At 42.0% G+C, this 17681-nt stretch overlaps 1 protein-coding gene across 7 annotated transcripts in view; it reads right to left on the bottom strand.

Annotated features, from left to right (window-relative positions):
* The window catches only part of L3MBTL4 (L3MBTL histone methyl-lysine binding protein 4), a 441589-nt gene that overhangs the window by 157650 nt on the left and 266258 nt on the right, over positions 1–17681 (bottom strand). For all 7 annotated transcript variants that reach the window (XM_042961817.1, XM_042961811.1, XM_042961816.1 and 4 more), the window contains one exon: positions 6351–6453. In XM_042961817.1, coding sequence (XP_042817751.1) covers positions 6351–6453 — 103 coding nt within the window. The remainder of the gene's footprint in view (positions 1–6350; positions 6454–17681) is intronic.

Raw genomic sequence — 17681 nt, 5'->3', positions numbered from 1 at the left:
TATGTGACAGAAAGAGCAAGGAAGCAAAGGGAATTCCAGGAGGCAGGTGAGCCCCAGGAACGTGGCTGTGTGGGTCACTCAGAAGGGCCGGGACAGAAGGTAGGGAAGGTGGCCAGTGTGGGGACGCGAGGGGTGGACCACCCGAGGGGCCCCACTGCAGCTGAGAGGAGCGCCAGAGGGGGAGGGCCCTAGCAGAGTCAGAGCATGCGCCGCAGGCTGCCAGGGCTCAGAGGCTAGAGGCAGGGGTTTGTGTGCAGAGGCCGCACTGCCCTGCAACCAGGGACCGTTGGCTCAAAACCCACCCACGAGACAGGACAGCACGGGAAATGCTACCCTTGAAGAGGAAGACCTACTTCTAAGAATGGCAGGAGATAGGTCTGTGAGATCCAGATCCAGTAGTTCCACAAGCCCCAATTAAAAGAGTGATCAAAGATTTGAAACAAACATTTTAATGTTTAGTTATTTTGAGAGAAAAAGACAGAGAGAGAGAATCCCGAGGCTCTGTGCTGCTAGCGCAGAGCCCGTCGCACGGCTCACTCATAAATTGTGAGATCAGGAGATCACCACCTGAGCCGAAATGAAGAGTCGGGCGCTTAACCGACTGAGCCACCCAGGCGCCCCAAAAGGGTGATCAGAGATTTAAAACAAGCCAGTACCTACGCAGTCAGAGCAATGAATGGTACATGAAGCCCAGGAGCGTGCCCCTGGGCCCTTTCTTAGGGCACCCTGGTTCTCAGATCCTTCTCCTCCAGGCCCCACCTCAGGTCCCTGGCAGACAGAAAGCACCACCACGCCCCTCCTCTATAAAAGTGGGGGTGTAAGGTCCAGACTTGGTAGAGAATAGGGGCGGGGATCAGCTGTCGGGCGCCTGGACACAAGCAGGGCCGGTCCCCCTCAGTAAGGTACTGAACAGAACTCTGTAAGTGGAATGATGGAGTGGCCTGCCTCGTTTTTAGGTCTCAAAGTGCCTTCTCAGTGTGGGGAATACTTTCCTGTACCTCCTCCTTCTAATAGCCGGGTATAATTTGCCTCTGAGCATAGGTACAGCGATATCCTAAAAGTTTGTATCCTTAGTGTTCTCATTACGCAAAATCCAGATTTTCTGAGATTCAGGTTTGGGTTGTCCTTTGATCCTATGATTTGCTTCTGATTTGTGATTTTTTTTCTTTTTTTTTTTTTGCATGTCTTCTGAGTTGACTGGAGTTTTTCTCAACTGCGTCTTTTACTGCATTTGATCAGAGAATGGGTCTGAACTGTTTTGCTTTTCAGAATTTATTGTTTGTGGCCTAATAGTTGAGTTTTTAAAAGTGTTTTTAAGTAGTTTATTCTGCTTTCAGTTTGATATATATCTTTCAGTCAATCTTCTTCCTTTTCAAAATCGTGTTATTCAGATTCTGTAGATTTGTATTACTGTTTGCCTAAGTAATCTATCGTAGTCTGAAATGGAGGAGTTCAAGTCTCCTATCATACTGTTTCTCCTTATATTTCCTGTAGTTCTGCTTTCAATAGTATGATTCTGTACCAAACCGTGAATAAAGGCTTCTGCCTGCTTTAACCTTATTGTGAACTCAACCTCTTTTTTTGCAGAGCCACCCATTTACAGATTAGAAAACTGAGGTGGAGAACAGTACTGTCATTTGCTCTAAAGTTCATACTAAGTGGTAGGTCTGGAAGTCCAACTCAGGCTTGCCTGAAGCCTTAAACATAAATACACACCACATACACACCCCACATACACACCACACACATAATACACCACACACGTATGCACACAACATACTACACATACATGCAGACCCTTAGCACACCCCCGCATACACATACACACACATATACACCACATATATATATATATATATATATATATACACACACCACACATACACATATACCCTAGCACACTTCCCACAAACACACACACACACCCAGATACCACACACACCCCAGACCACACACTGTACCACACACACATACCCACTGCACCCACCCCCCCAACACACACACACCACACATACATATGCACATACCATATAAACACACATTCACACACATACCACACATTAATACATTCCTGGTACACATGTGTGCGCGCACACACACACACACACACACACACATATACACTACTGGCAAAACGATTCTAGATAAATCTTGAATAGAGGCGTTGTGCCATAAGTTTCCATGAAAATCACCAAAAACATCTTAGATTTTACCAGACACCCTCACTTTTGAGCAGCAGATGCCCCTTTTCTAGTATGTTCTTTACGGTGTGACATGAGCAGTGTATGTCCTGGACCCACACAGGAACATCAGGGCCAGAGGTCCTTACATTGTAACAATACCCGGCTCTTTGTATAAAGAATGTAATTATTAGCTCCTAAATAAACTACTTTTGTACATTTTACGACCCAGAGGTAGACCAGTCTTCCCAAGTCTACATTCTACTCATTTAGAAAAAAAACAACTGCCTGTCGAATCCTGGACCCTGGCTTAAAGTAAGTTTACATCTTGTAGTCCCAATATTGTAATCTTTAAATATTTCTATGGTAAGAAACACACCTACTTCATTTTATTCACTATGTAAATTCATTCAAATCACATGTAAATTGTGTGATAATTGTGTGCCCAGTCTCATTTTCACACTGATAAGAACTGATGCAATTTCTCTCAAAGAATGGTTTATGCAGATTTTACATGAACTCCAAACAGCTTTGAACATTACTGTTAATATTAACCCCTTGACTATTTTAATGAAAACTAAAGTAAACCTGTCTGAAATCCATCTATAAAGGACACCAAGAGGCCCACCTGATCTCTTAAAGTGCTGTATTGTTTTCAGTGTCTTCAGTGATGTCCTGATGTCACGGCTCTCCTTGTCAGTTGCACGAAACAAGACGCTGACAACTTCTTTTAAGAACATTGTTTACGTCCTTTCAAAACACTGAAACTTCAATATCAGAATCAGAACTTCTGACATAAAATGGTAAAAACAAGATTCACTCCTTGCAAGCACTTTGCTGCCTGAGAGTATCTTCGAGAAGAGCAGCTGAAATCGCTGTCTTCCGTAACATGGCTCTCCACTTGCAAGCATTCCCCAAGGCTTTGGAAGCAGAAGTCAATTGAGCTGTTGCATACAGGCCTTAGTGAAGCTGGAGGGGTTTCTGATTGCATGATTTTCTTCTTTTTTTAAATGTAAAAATATTTGTCTAAAACTCTTCTGGACTAGAGACTGTAGAAAGCATTTTGTAGAATGGTGACTACTTGGTAAAGGTATGTATGTTTATGACAAGAGGAAAAATGATTTCATTTTAGAGCATGTAAGCCTAACTTACATGCTTCAGGAAACTCAAGCTAGAGATGAGTATAACAGCACATTTAGAGTCCTGGGAGAATGCAGCATTTTAAAATTCTCATCTCCTGCTTACCATCTCATTGACATATAAGAAGCAAAATGTACAATGACAACTTTGGGGTATGTTATGGCAAATTCCCAGCAGGTGAAGTTAGGTGTGTGTGTGTATGTAATATTCTCAACAAATACCACCAAAGATACATACTGAAGAGGGATATTCTTCATCTTGTAGAACTATGTAAAATTAAGACTACAATAATTGAAATACAGGAAGATAAACCCCAGAGAATATGATTTATCAAAACAGCTCTTGCCCAACTAGTTCAAGAGAATTGAAGCAAATTAAGTTATACTTATAGTTATGTCAGTACATTGACTAACTTAGTCAAAGATATTTAGAATGGGATGACCTATAGATATTTGAAAATAAGAGTTGGTGTTTTAAAAATAAATCAATGTATTAACTGAAAATGGATGTAGTCAGTCAATGAGTGACTCTAGCATCTCAAAACTAAACTTGATAAAGACAAGACCTGTCACTGAAAATGATCTTTCTATCTGCTCTTTTTATAAGTAAGTCAGGATTTATTTAGTTGATAGTGTAAATGCCTTGTAAGTTCTAAATGCAAGTTCAAGAATCATCCAGTTGTCTAATTTTTGTCTTTTCCATTCTAGAGAGAAACTCATCACAGGTACTCATTGTTTGTTATTTTCCTTTTATGAGATAATGGAATCATTAAGCTTTTGAAGACTTTCACTTACAGGAGTCCTGGCACTATCACAACAAGGTCTATCGTAGGAGAAGAGCCAAGACGCAATCATGTAGGTGTTTCCCTGAACAGCCCTGTGAATCGTAAGCTCTCAAGAAAGAATGCCTTGTGCCTTCTAGTTCCCTAAAAAATGCCCCATTCTTCGACCACATATGTGCAGCATTTCATTTTTCTCCTAAGGTTCATAGAATGCCTTTCTTTAAACTCTACTTCCGTATTCTTTTAGTTTCTTCAAAAGTTCTGAGGCCAAGCTTTAAAAGCTACTTGGTGGATGGAGGAAATCATGTCGTACATTGTCAATATTATTCATAATTAGACACTAAAAACAACAGCAACAGTTGGACCTCTTTGTGTCATTCTGAATGAGAAAACTTCTGGGAAGTTGCTGGAACAAAGTGGAGCACATCCACTGTGACTTTGTTCACAGTGTTTTCAGGATCCATCCAACAGGGAGAGGCAAGAGAGGCACACATGGGAACAGCGTGGGAGGCAAGTCAGCTGTGATGAAGTAGAAGAAGAGACCTTGGCTGAGGTACACAGCAATCTTAAGGAGCTGTCCAGGGTGGTATTTGTTATTTCAGCCCCAGTGACTCAGGAGGGTACACTCCAGAAAGAATCAAGGGACAGACCAACTGCAATGTTATGGTCTCGCTGACTTTCAGGATAATGACTCAAGTTTTGAAGGAAGCACTAAGTGACCAGTTATTTCATCAGGAAATACCTTCCATTCAAAAATCTACTATGAGAAAGCAGAACATGGTAAGCTCTCTCAGGCCCATTCCACGGAACTTCCTGTGCCGTCCAGTAAGGGCACATGTGGCTATGTGTGACTGAGGAGCTAAAGTTTTAATTTTGTCTTATTTTAGTTAACTTTAATTTAAACAGACACATATGACTAGTGACTAACCATATTGGAGTTTGCAGCTCTAGATTTAAACAAACAAACAAATAAACAGCAAGCACACAAGAAAAGCCTGAGGAAGATTCTTCATAGCCGTATACCCCTGGGGATGTCTGAAAAGTGCCTCTCTCTGCCCCAACAGGGTCCTCACACACTAGAGAGCCCTCTCCCAATGATGCAACTGCCCCCCTTCCCTCCCGTATGTCCTTTACTCTCTTTTCTTCCTTCCCCCACACAATACAACAAGGTCTCCTGTTGAACTCCAGCAGGTTCAACTCTACTCTCCTGGTCCGCAAGTCCTACACCTTTGTCCACATACCCAAGATGTTTGCGTGTCTTTATGTCTTTTTTACGGATACTATGTGATACACTTTTAAGTGTTAATAGTGTACTTACACACATAATATGTTCATTTAGACTATTTGGGAGTATTTACCATTATTTATTATAGAAATATTTGCTTTGATTAATTTAGAACTGTTTTCAGCACTTGTTTCCAGGATTGCAACCACCTGATAAAGCCAGGACTTCCATTTGGATCTCTTTTATTCAAACAAATATTTTTTTTTTTTGCTTCACGCATTATATAACGTATTCCTTTCTCTTTATACTTTTCTATGATATTTGTTTTATTTACTTGTGTATTTGAGCAAACTTTTTTTAGTTGACATATTCTGTAACTAGATCACCAATATGAATAATTCATCCATGCATTATTTTACTAACTGATGGAAACAGAAAAAGCAGTACGGACTTCTACGGATTTATCTGTACTTACTTTTCTTTACATGCATATTCTCCATATACTATTATGAAATATTAAAAACATGGGTATATGCTACAGTATAACTTCACACTCATTATTTTATATTCTATCACAGAATCATCTCATCTCCAAAGGATTAAGACATAGAGAAAAAAATAGGGGAAGGATAAAAACAAAAGGGGAAAAGGGCAAGAGGTTCCGGAAGTGCTCTAGAAGACAGCAGGACTCAGTACTTATGTGGAGCAAATTCAGGCCTGGGGTGGGACACAGAATGGTGAGCATATCTGATGGAATGGGCACTGGCTTAGAAAAGTGTCAGCAGAGGCTGGGGGAAGTGATGTGGCTCTGGGCAAGGCCTCAGGGGTCCAACAAGTCTCCAAGAAGGGCAGAGGTGGGCGGGCAGCAGGAAATGTCAAGGAGGGACTTTAGGAACACAGAGAAGGGAGTATAATGGGAGGGCATCTGGCTCTAAGAGAGTCATTTATGATGCTACCTACAGCTGCTAATCTGCATAATGTTCCAATTCAGCCTTGAAATAATTTAAACAAGAAAAAATTTTACCTGTGATGTCCTGAATACCGTGGACCACGGATATGGCCTATTCCTCGGCACCCTGGAGTAGGACAAACAGCTTGACCTGGAAGGATTTTCACATCATTTGCTCCTTCAGGAAGTAAAAGAACATACCTTGAAAACACCCTCAGTAAAGAACTAAAAAGACTAAGATATGTAAATGATATTCATTGAGACTTTGCAAATTAAACACAAACCATCACTAAAACACTTACTGGATACCTGTGAGGTTTTATAACATGATTTAGCAGAAAATATCAGTGCTGTAATAGATAACACTAATGCAACTAATATCTGAGGCAGACCAAAACATAAAGGCACTGAAATATTTTAAAAATATGAGAACATTCGCTCATTTCTTTCAGAGGGTAACACTGGTAAAGGCAATATAACCATGAGCTAAGATAAGAGTGTGAAAGGGTGAGGTCTGGTTTGTGGTTCCCTTGAAACTCCCACTCAACCACAGCAAGGGGCTCCCCCAAATGATGGACAGAAACTCAGCTAATAAATGAGGCACACCAAAGAGAGCAAACAGGGCCCCACCCATGCTTACTCAAGTAGCTGTCAAAGCTAGCTGAAAAAAAGAACCCATACTACACTATGCTAACACTATGCTAATACTAATACTATGTTTGGTATACTATAGGCCAGAGATAAATTCTGTCAAGCCCAAGAGGCAATCTCTCTCTAAAGACTATCAGGAATTAAACCCTCTTTCTCTGATCTGTGATTCTCCTCAGGCTGCTCTCCCTCCAGAGAAAACCCTCTGGATCTTGTCATCACCCAAAATGACACTGCTTCCAAAAGCACTGAGCCAACAGCCCGTCTGATGACAAAATCGCATCCTCCCAGATTGCTCGCTCAGGTAGCCCAGCTGCTGCTGCTGCTGCTTCAACCAACATCAGGGGAGTTTCCAGGCCACGAATTCCCTTCTCTCCCATCTTCAGCCTCTCCCATCACAACTCCCTTCCCTTGTCTTAGATTGTGCCAACCAGTATTTACCCTCTGTTGCAAATAACTTAAACCCCCTGCCTCGCTGACCTTTTGTGACAAGTGGCTGTGAAAAGAAAACAAAGAGCCAACCCTGGGTCAGTGGTACTATCCTGCTGGTCTGTGTTTTGCATGATTAAGTTCTGGAAAAAATTACAGAGCATTGCAGATTCACCATTACCCAAACTACTGTCTCCAATGTCACCCTAGCCCCTCCCCACTCTCCCAAGCCTCTGTTAACCCCCACCCTTTGGCAGGCTGAGCTTGCCTGCCCTCCACTGAGAAAGCAGGAGCTTCTCCTCAGCATACAGCATTCCCCTCCTTCCTTGCCATCATGGCGCAGGGAGCACTCTCTCCTCTCCAGGGTAAGTCTCTCACCGGTTATGTTTGGGTCTTATCTACCTCATCCTCCAGGGTCTTTAGGCTATCATTCACTCTAATCACTCCTGAACTACCAGATCCTTTGTACCAGTATTTAAACAAACTCCAGTTTCTCCTCTATACAAAGAAACAAACAAAGGCAAAACAAAACAGAAAAGAAAAGTGTAAAACTCTACTGGGACCCCACATTCCCCTTCAGGAGCTGTTTTTACTCTTTTCCCCTTCCTAGACAAACTTCTCAAAGAAGTGACTTCTGCTTCCTCACATCTCACTTCTTAAACAAGATCCATCTTCTGAGGTCACTAATGAGCTCTCCGCATTAAGCCCCACATGCGCTGCTGAGTAGGTATCACACTCCCTGCCTTGGACTATTAATCACTCGCCCTTCTTGAGTTGTTATTGTCCACAAGCTTTGGTGACATCACACCCTGACTGCATATGGGCATCCTCTCATTATATCCTTTGCCAGATCTCCCTCCTCTAGTTAACCTTAAAATGTCAGAGAACCTCACGATATGTTCCTGGGCCATCCACTTCTAGAGCCTCATTTACCAACTATACGCCATAGATGCTCACTGGCTATATACAAGCTCACGGGATATATACAACAAATGTTACAGGCTGTTACAATAAATATTTATACCTCAAGTACATTTTCATTAAGTTTACTGAGCAACAAGCAAGTCTTTCCTAGATACTTATTTTGCTCTCAAAATTTTGCAAAAACACCTTGAGGGATAAACAGAAGTAAGAGTTGCCCTATCCAAGGGTAGCTTTATGGAAATAACCTTAAAAAAGAAACAATTTTTAAACAAACGCAAGGAATCTATGTTTAAAAACTGTAAACAAGTCTCTAATTAAGAAGTATGTTTGTGTCAGTCAGTAAATTTTAAAAGTCTGTAAAAAAGAAACACAGACTATAGGTAGACTTTTCTCCAAACTTCGCTTCACAATACATTTCCAAGGCCACCATCACAAAGTCCTGAAATATTAAACCTATAAACAAACAAATGCTCTCCATCAGTCAGCCCAGGTGTTGCTCTGTGTGGACAACATTCTGATAAACTGTCAGTGAAGACTCCTCAGTATTTTTTTCAGGACTATCATTTGATTAGACTAAGACTTAGAGTGATCTTTTACATCTTTATCAATGCATATTTATCTCCAGAGCCCTGATGGGGGTCACATTTCTCTCCTTGTTACATATTTAAGGAGGGGTATCACCTTAATTATCATGAGAAGAGTTATTACATTAAGAACCACAGCAAGGGTCAAAACAAAGAAGGAGTCAAGAAGAACATGCAATAAAAATGCATGGGATCTAAAAATTTCCTTGGTACATTTTGTATGATGAGGTTTAATGGGTTGACTCAACGGTGAATTAGACAGCCATCTGTTGGGGAAAAGAAACCTGTAAATTCAACAATTTTTCATATTATCGCCTCTAGGATAAGGGAACCCATGATAAAATTAATATTTTTTTCCCTAGAAAATAATTTCATTTTCACCAAGAATATCTTCCTTGTAACTTGGATATTTAGAGAATTAGGTCTCAAGAAGAAAATGTTCTCAACTTGAAATCATTTTTTTCAGAGAGACCATTCTGAACATTTTACCATTTCTTGCCTTCTTTTTGCCACTTTAACTGAAATTAATTTCCTAGTGTATCTGTTGATCTCCTGTCTCCCTTCACTAGAGTGAGGACATTGACCGTATCTAATGTGTCTACCACTGTATCCCCAGAACCCACTACAACAGCGACTGGCACACAATAGATACCGAATAAGTATGCTTTACAAATGAGGAAGGATCATAAAGACAACAGTTAACACCCACTAAACATTATTTGGTATATACTGACCACAATGCTGTGGGCTAGTCTCTGTAATAAATAAGAATAAATTAATGCAGAGCTTAGTGTGTCTAAAATCAATCTCTAGATTTCTATTCCTGAATACTATGAGCTACTATAAAGCAGCATGAATAAGTCCTAATTTATTCCAAGTCTTCTATGAAAATTTTACTCAGGCAGGAGTAAATCTAATGGCAGAGATCCTCTTGCAAAGACAAAACGAAATGGAAAATATCCTCGTAGACTGTAAATTATCTGAGTAGGGAACTGTGTCACACTCACATGATACAGGAAGTAAAATGTCCTTGCGGAGCCCATTCACATGGAACTACGTGGTTGCCATAAACAGACACTGTAATTTCCCACCCAACATCCATCCCCTTCTTTCTTGCCGACTGAACCCTGATTTGGTTCAGGATGGCAATGTGCCCAGCTAGACAGGTTGGCTTTCCCAGCCTCTCACATCCAGATGTGGTCATCTGACACTGTCTAGGACGGTCAGACCTAAGGGAAAGGCAACATAAGGATGTCTATAAATGTTTTTCTTTCCAAGCAGAAGGGTAAAGCTGATGCCAATGATGCTTTGCTCCCTCAAGTTCTCCTTCTTTGACCTTCGTGGGACACAGAGGTAGGAACTGATGAGGTGACAAGCACAAAGGCAAAAGCAAAAGCTAAAGAAAGCAGAGAACAAAGGAAGACAAACCTGGACCCGGGACGTGCCCGGGTGGACCCACCACATCAGAGTCTGTCACGCAGGACAAATAACCCTCTCTTGGATTAAACCATTGTAAACAGACTTTTGTGTTACCTGCAGCTGAAAAGTCCACACGATGAAACGGCAATTTTATTTTGTTTTTGCTTTTGTGAAATTAAGTAATTTTTCTAAAACAAAAACTAGAATTGCATGTGGGCATTAGACCTATTTGTCATGTAAAGAAGATATAAGATTTCAAGGGAAAAATCAATAAACTAAAGATTGCACCCATCTCTAGAAAATGAGAAGGGGAACTGTCCTTTATTTCAAAATGGCCCAAACTGGTGACCCTGAGTGATGTGAGTGAAAACATCACAGGGAGGTTCATTATCCCACTCCATGTGGGTTAGAGGCTGAGCTCATCGCCCTCTTTCTGAGTAGGAAGCCGTTCCCTCTCCAAATTGTTATTTTATCTGGTGTAGAGCTGACCGGGAGCAGAATGACAATTCTGACGCTGATGATCCGTTCCTTTAAGTGCACATGTGAGCTCCAAGCTGGTGTTGGCCCGCATCAGAACACGAGGATCGAGCAGCAGCGTTCCTAGCCTCATTTCAACACTAATTACCCACCGCTGAAAAAGTTTTCCGTTCAACCTGATTCATTTAACAAGTGTTTCATAGACAGATGACTTTAGCATGGGATAGTAATATCCACTAGAGGACACACAGAAAAGTGGGAGAGATGTAAATGTCACTAATAACAGACAAGTTAAGATACCTTATTTCTTCTTATTTTCCTAGTATTATTTTTTAAGTTATTTTTTTGAGTAGCCACTGAGGGTTATTCACACATTTAAAGAGATACTGAGTGCCTGTTATGTGCTAGACAGGATTTGGGTACCAAGGACACGGCAGCAGACCAAAGGGAGAGACCTGTCCCCCTGGAGCCCTGGTGCTTGTGCCAAAGAATAAACACTCAAATGAGAAACACGATGGACCGTCACACAGTGATGGTGCTAGCAAGTCATGAACAGTGATGGGGCAGAAGTGGGGATGCTCCTAAGGCCGGCAGTCTGGAAAGAAGTCCCGACACGTGAGCAGGACCCTACGTGGAGTAAGGGCACAACGCAACCTGGGGCAACAGCAGGGAGGCCAGTGTGGTGGGAGCCACACAAAGGAAAGGGGGCAAGAGATGAGGTCCCATGGGCCAAAGTGACATTCTAGGTTAGGCGGGGGCACTGGAGAGCAGAGAGGGCTGATGAATGAGTGAGAACACACTCACTGGGCCCGTTCTTTGAGAAGTGCTCGAGAAGAGGGCCTGGGGCAGGCTGTGCCCTGTGACTGGGACTAGAGGTATTGGTGCAGCCAAGGCATCTACACCTGGTGCTCAAGGCCACGGACTAGGTGAGATCCCACGGTGAGTTAGTGTCATTGCAGGACAAGAGGCCTGAGGACTGAGCTCTGGGAAACACTGCTCAAGGAGACTAAAAGGGCAGGAGGAAGGAGCTGTGAAGGTGCAGCCGGGCAGAGACAAGCATGCTCCACAGAGAAGGACGCACAGCCAGCGCGCCAGAAAGCGAGTCAGCGGCTGTGACCACGGTGCCATGAAAAGGGGACCTGGCTCCCCAGCTGCAGGTGTGCAGCATGGGGCTATGGGGACCGGAATGGAGACCATTTTCAGGAGCCGGGCACCAACAACCTGACTCAAGGTCAAAGGAGAGTGGAGGAGAAAAAGACGAAAGTGATAGTTTAAACAGCTTTTTTGAGGAGTTTCAATATAAAAGGCAGTATAAAAGTGGGTTCGCGGTCGAAAACGTATTTCTCTTCTAATTTTTGAGTCATGATGAGGATGTTCCAGGAGAGAGAAATCTGACAGTGTAGGGAGAGAGGGTGAAACTGGTGGGAGAGACCCTTGAGTGGGCACACCATGTGCGCAGCGGCTGCCCCAGGCTCAGGAAACGGGGAGCCCAGGCAAGCGCCTGCACAGAGGAAGGGTGTGCCAGTGGCCACAGGAGAAGGATGGCCAAGTTCTCCACCCACCGCTCTAGTTTTCTCAGTAAAACCGGCCTCGAGAGCATCAGCAGAGATTAAGAATGGAGCAGGCAGAATTAAATCTGGACTTTAAAAGAAATAAATAAAGGAAACTATTCAAATATGCACACATTCCCATTTAAAACAATTAAGATTTCACTATCTTTATTTTGGATGGAAAACTTTTAGGTTAGGATCCTGGGTTTTTTTGCCCCACCCTGCCCCCAGGAAATTTGTATTGTAGTTTGTTAAGATTTAATGTAATAATTACTGTTGAGTGCTAGAGAATGCAAATAATAAGCATACCTTTCAAACTGAAATTATAGACTAATCATCCTTATTCTTCATCTCCTAATGAAATTAAGGACCATAAATATCCACTGTGCTATAATAATGCGTTTCTCAAACAGAAGAAGAAAATTATGTAACCACACACCATGGTTGCTTGTACTAGGTTGCAGACTGTCAGATTTCATGATACGTAAGTAAAATAGAACAATAATTTTGTGATAAGAAAATGCAACAAAAGAGTAAGAAAAGGTTCCTACAAAAGTGGCTGTTTTGCCTAACCTGATGATCAAGAAAAACCCTTAAAATACAGCAATGGCAATATCCACAGAGGAAGGCAAACTAACCATCCACCTGATGCAGGACAAGAACAGAAATGTGCCAGAGTCCCAGGGACCAGTGGCTGCAATAATGATACTTATTCCACCAGGGGGAGGAAAACAACCACGCACAGGTGAGACAGACAGGAGTAGCCGCAATGGACGACCTTCTGAAAGCCCTTTCATAGATCCCACAGTTTCTCAGGGAGCAGTTATGGTAAAAAGTGGAACATGTTCTATTGGGCTCTGCTCAGTATTCAAAAGGAGACAGCAGAACAGTGGGCAAAGATTTTCTTTGCAAATATAAAATGCATTATCACATTTTGAGCTTTAAGTAAGAGACAGGTTAATATGGTGGGTGACTGGTTGATAACACAAGGATCCCAGAAAAACTAGATCTCATGTTTCAGTATGGGCACAGGATCAGGGAGACCTGGTGTTTGCTGTAACATGAGATGGTCCCATCCGACATATGTGCATGAAATATTTTAGATCTGGTATGTGCTGACATAAGCCCCCAGCAGGACTGGGGACAAGCAGTGAGGAAAGTGTGAATGGTGTTGACTGACACATGGCTGTAATGATGAGTCATGATGAGGACGGCTGACATGACAGAGCAAAGGGGGAAACAGATTTGAGATAGCTCTCATTCAGATATGTCACCCCAGCATTTTAAAGTAAAAAAATCCGTGCCATCAATTTGTACCCAACTATTTAAATACACAAAACTAGGCTCTTCATATTACTGAATAGCATAGGCCTTCATAAAATGCCAACCTGTTTTGTAACCCAGTTTTTAACCTTTCAAAAAATCTGGAAAACACTCTTGATTTGTGGAAGGGAAAAACTGGGAGAGCTCCTCATAGATAACACAGAAGCACAGAATTTTAAGAGTAGAAAAAATTTTAGGCATTACTGGCACACAAAAAAACATCTGGTTTGCAGGTAACTAAACTAAATTGAATTAAACTGATAACCTTATGGGGGGGGTAGAGAGGGAAATATGGTGTCTAACAGCAAGTAAGACAAAACCACTTCCCTAGACTGTCCTGTTTCATTGTTTTCATTACTTTTAAAAAAGAAATAAAAATAGATGCACTTGTCTTCTAAATCTTAACTTTGCACGAATTCACTCAAAGCTATTATAAAAACTAAAACTACTTTCTTTTGTCCTGAATCTCCCGTGGTTTGTCTTTTATATGAAATCAGTTTTTTAAAAAAATGACTAGTTTGGTACTTGCTTTATGTAAATGAATTACTCCCACCTATTAGACATGAAATGCTGGAACCCCTCCCCGCTTCTCCTCCTCCCTCTCTACTTTACCTCCTGCAACATGATACTAAATAGAATCCAAAAGGGTGGTAACTATGCCTTCCTTATTCCTAGGACTTTTCTTATTCATGTGAAGGGAGAAAAGAAGTGTCAAAAACTGTATATCGTGATTTGTTTTTGAGCTTTCCAATCCTTGAACTGCCTTCTCCCCTTTTACCAAGAGGAAAAAATATTGAGAAGAATTAAACATACTCTGTAACTCCAGATTCCAAAGTGGGGTGACGACAGCCTCGTTCCAATAACCTGCACCTTACATTGAAAGCAGAACTTTGGCATTCATAATCACTCCTCAAATTAGCCTTGACCTAGCTCGGCCACGTTAAGAACTTCCATTACCCATAAGCTTTTAACTGCTCTTAATAAAACATGTTGAGAGTTCTTTGGAAAGCGTGTTTATATGTATATAATTAACAGGTACACTTCTCCCTGTGGCTTCTGCCCTAAACCTAATTCTACAATGAATGACATTCCCATACTGAGTAACTTGTGTACGGTCTTGGCAGGATTGCCACGTTTCTAGTGGGAAGGAAATTCTCAATGCTGATGGCTATAGTAGATGCCTGGATGAAATGGAAGAAGGAGCTCACCTTCCCTCCAAGACCTGTGCACTAGTTTATCCACCGGTGGCTTTGAACTAGTTTGGATTATAGGCTTGAGGGAGAAGGATGAGCACTTACTGCGTGTCAGTGCTTCCCAGAGGGAGCTCCGTGCAATAGGCTACATCTCCTGTGTGCTGCCTGAACAAAACAGCAAATAACAACGTCCACTTTCATCACAGAAATAAAAATGCTCCATTCAGAGAAGGTCAGAAAGCTCCCATTATACGGCCCCACCATGAAATGCTAATTGGCTATGACTGCAAGTGTCCATGGTACCTGCCTCTTCAGTGCACTCCAAAGCAGCAGGACAGGAATATACCAGGTTCCACAAGTTCTGGTATATGGACCAGAGATGATGGACACAGCAGGATAAGGAAAGCTTGGGAGTCGTGAGGAGAGGGGTCCCATTAATGGCATTCGAAGCTGGAAAGGACTCAGAGATATTGGGATATATAAAGTTCCAGGTCCCACAGAATCTGAATTCCAGGGGTAAGCTTTTGAATCTTATTTAGGTGTTCCCCATTGGGTTGGGAACCCCTGACCTAGACCATTCTTATATTTGCAAATTAGGAAATGACGGTCTGGGAGGTCAAATCACTTGTGCCGGATCATAAATCATATTATGCCAGTTAGGACAAGAACTCAAGCTTCTTAACTTGCATACCTGTGCTCTATTCACTCTGCTATGCTAATAGGCAACTGCTATATTCAAAACTTGTACAGGTTTATATATGTGAACTTTTAAAATCAACTACTCCTAGCTTAAAGAGACAGTTAGGGTAGCCATGCACATGTTAGTCAAATATCTGAAGTAAACAGAATGAAGTCTGGGTGATCCCGCCATGCTACTCAGCAACGGCCGTGGGAACGAGCATGCACAGGGAATCAAAGACCACCACTCCACCGGTCCTCATGTGCTCCTCACAGTGGGAGCACTTTCCTGAGCTGGCAGTGGTCCAGGTATTTTTAAAGGCTGTTTGGTCTTCATACAGCATGACCCTGAACTCATGCCAATCATTTTGCCTTATGCTCAGTACATGCCAACTGTCTAGTTCAGAGATGCACTGTGCTGGGCTTAGTGAGACCCACTTCTCAGTAATTGTGACTAACTACACTGTTTGCCTTACTTGCTGAATTTAGAAGCTAACCCTAGAATCAGATGTGAGACTCCACTGTAGTGCTGAGTTTTCCCTGACTGCCTGGCATTGTATAAGATTTGTTTGGAGGTGTTACATAAAAAGAGTCGGCTCCTAATGACTTCCATTACAAAACAGATCCACTGATATGAAGAAGAGACTGATGACTTCAAAGAAAATGATGGAGGATGTTCTTGTCATTGTTAAGAAAACCCACAAACTCCACATTAAAGAATATAAACTTCCACAGCCATTTCTTTTACTCTCTTCTGCAATTCCTTAGGACATAAAGGCTTTAATGTTCAGAAAAATAGTCAAGTAGAGCAGCAATAAAAAGAGTGTAGCAGTATTCAAGGAGAATAATGTCTTGAAAGGAGAGAGGGTCAGTAACCCAGAAGCAAAGTGATACACTCTCAGCAGCCGTGTCCTCACCCTTATTGGCTTTCAACCATTTGGTGATTATAGAAATAACATTCCACATAGAAAATTTCTGTGAAGGAATGATGCAAGAAAAATTAGAAGCATTCTAAAGAATGCTCTAGGGCAGGTGAAATGTAGCAGAAGACAGGCCAGTGGTCATGTCAAATATGATAGGGATAGGCTACTGGCCAGTCAAAGCGGCTCTGACTTTGTGTCTGCAGCTCCTACAATGAGGGGCTCCTATGCACGTCAATCCTTCCATGAGCGGGTCATGCAAGGAAAGATCCAGGGTCAGCACTTCTGGATGCACTAGCGTAAAGAGTTGTGAGCCCAAAGATCCGTGGAGGGTATTCTGACATCTCTTATAATTACAGTATTCGTATGCATTTAGGGAAAATGTATTTCTTTGCAACGAAAAAATATTCTGATTTTTACTCTCTGGTTTGAATGAGTACCAAAGCATATATGAAAAGTAAAATATAAGCTAAAGGCTCTTAGTTTCCAAATATGTTATGGAATTTTCAGTTCTTTAAGTCTGTCATTTGCATTATGCACTGAAGTTTAGCTTTGTGTACATTTCCACTTTGTGATTCTTGGTTGCTTGGAATGCAGAGTGAAATGAAAAAACAAACCAGAATCTCTATGCGGCTTCTTTCATACTGCAAAAATATATTGTTTATTTTACATTTAAAAATATTTCATTCTATTTTAATTCCAACGGGTCATTTAAGGATACATCCAGTGGACAGATATATTTCAATCTTTCTTTCTTTTTAATGTTTATTTAATTTTGAAAGCGCGACAGAGCACAAGCAGGGGAGGTGCAGAGAGAGAGGGAGACACAGAATCCGAAGCAGGCTCCAGGCTCTGAGCTGTCAGCACAGAGCCCGACGCAGGGCTTGAACTCACAAATCCCGAAATCATGAGCCAAAGTAGGACGCTTAACCAACTGAGCCACCCAGGCGCCCCTTTTTTCAATCTTTCTAACACCATGAAAGACAAGTGAACAAAACATCTCCAAGATGCTAACACCACTAGGCTTGTCTGTAAAGCAACACCCGGAGTTGCCCTCACATACTCCCCATCCCCATTCTGATCCCCAAGTTTAAAAATGACCTTGGTGTGACTAGCATCTTGGGAGGCAGAATTCCACTCTTTTCACACTGAATCAGGTGCCTGTGGCAGCAGAGAGATCCTGTAACACCTCCTGTGTGACCTGCCCCGAGCCCCCCCAGGGTGCCTGTTCATGGGCCATCTCCCTTTCCCAGCTGCACCA

This window comes from Panthera tigris, chromosome D3, assembly GCF_018350195.1.
Source record: "Panthera tigris isolate Pti1 chromosome D3, P.tigris_Pti1_mat1.1, whole genome shotgun sequence".
Taxonomy (NCBI): domain Eukaryota; kingdom Metazoa; phylum Chordata; class Mammalia; order Carnivora; family Felidae; genus Panthera; species Panthera tigris.
Note: the sequence above shows the minus strand (reverse complement) of the source record. Positions and strands in the feature narration are given on the sequence as shown.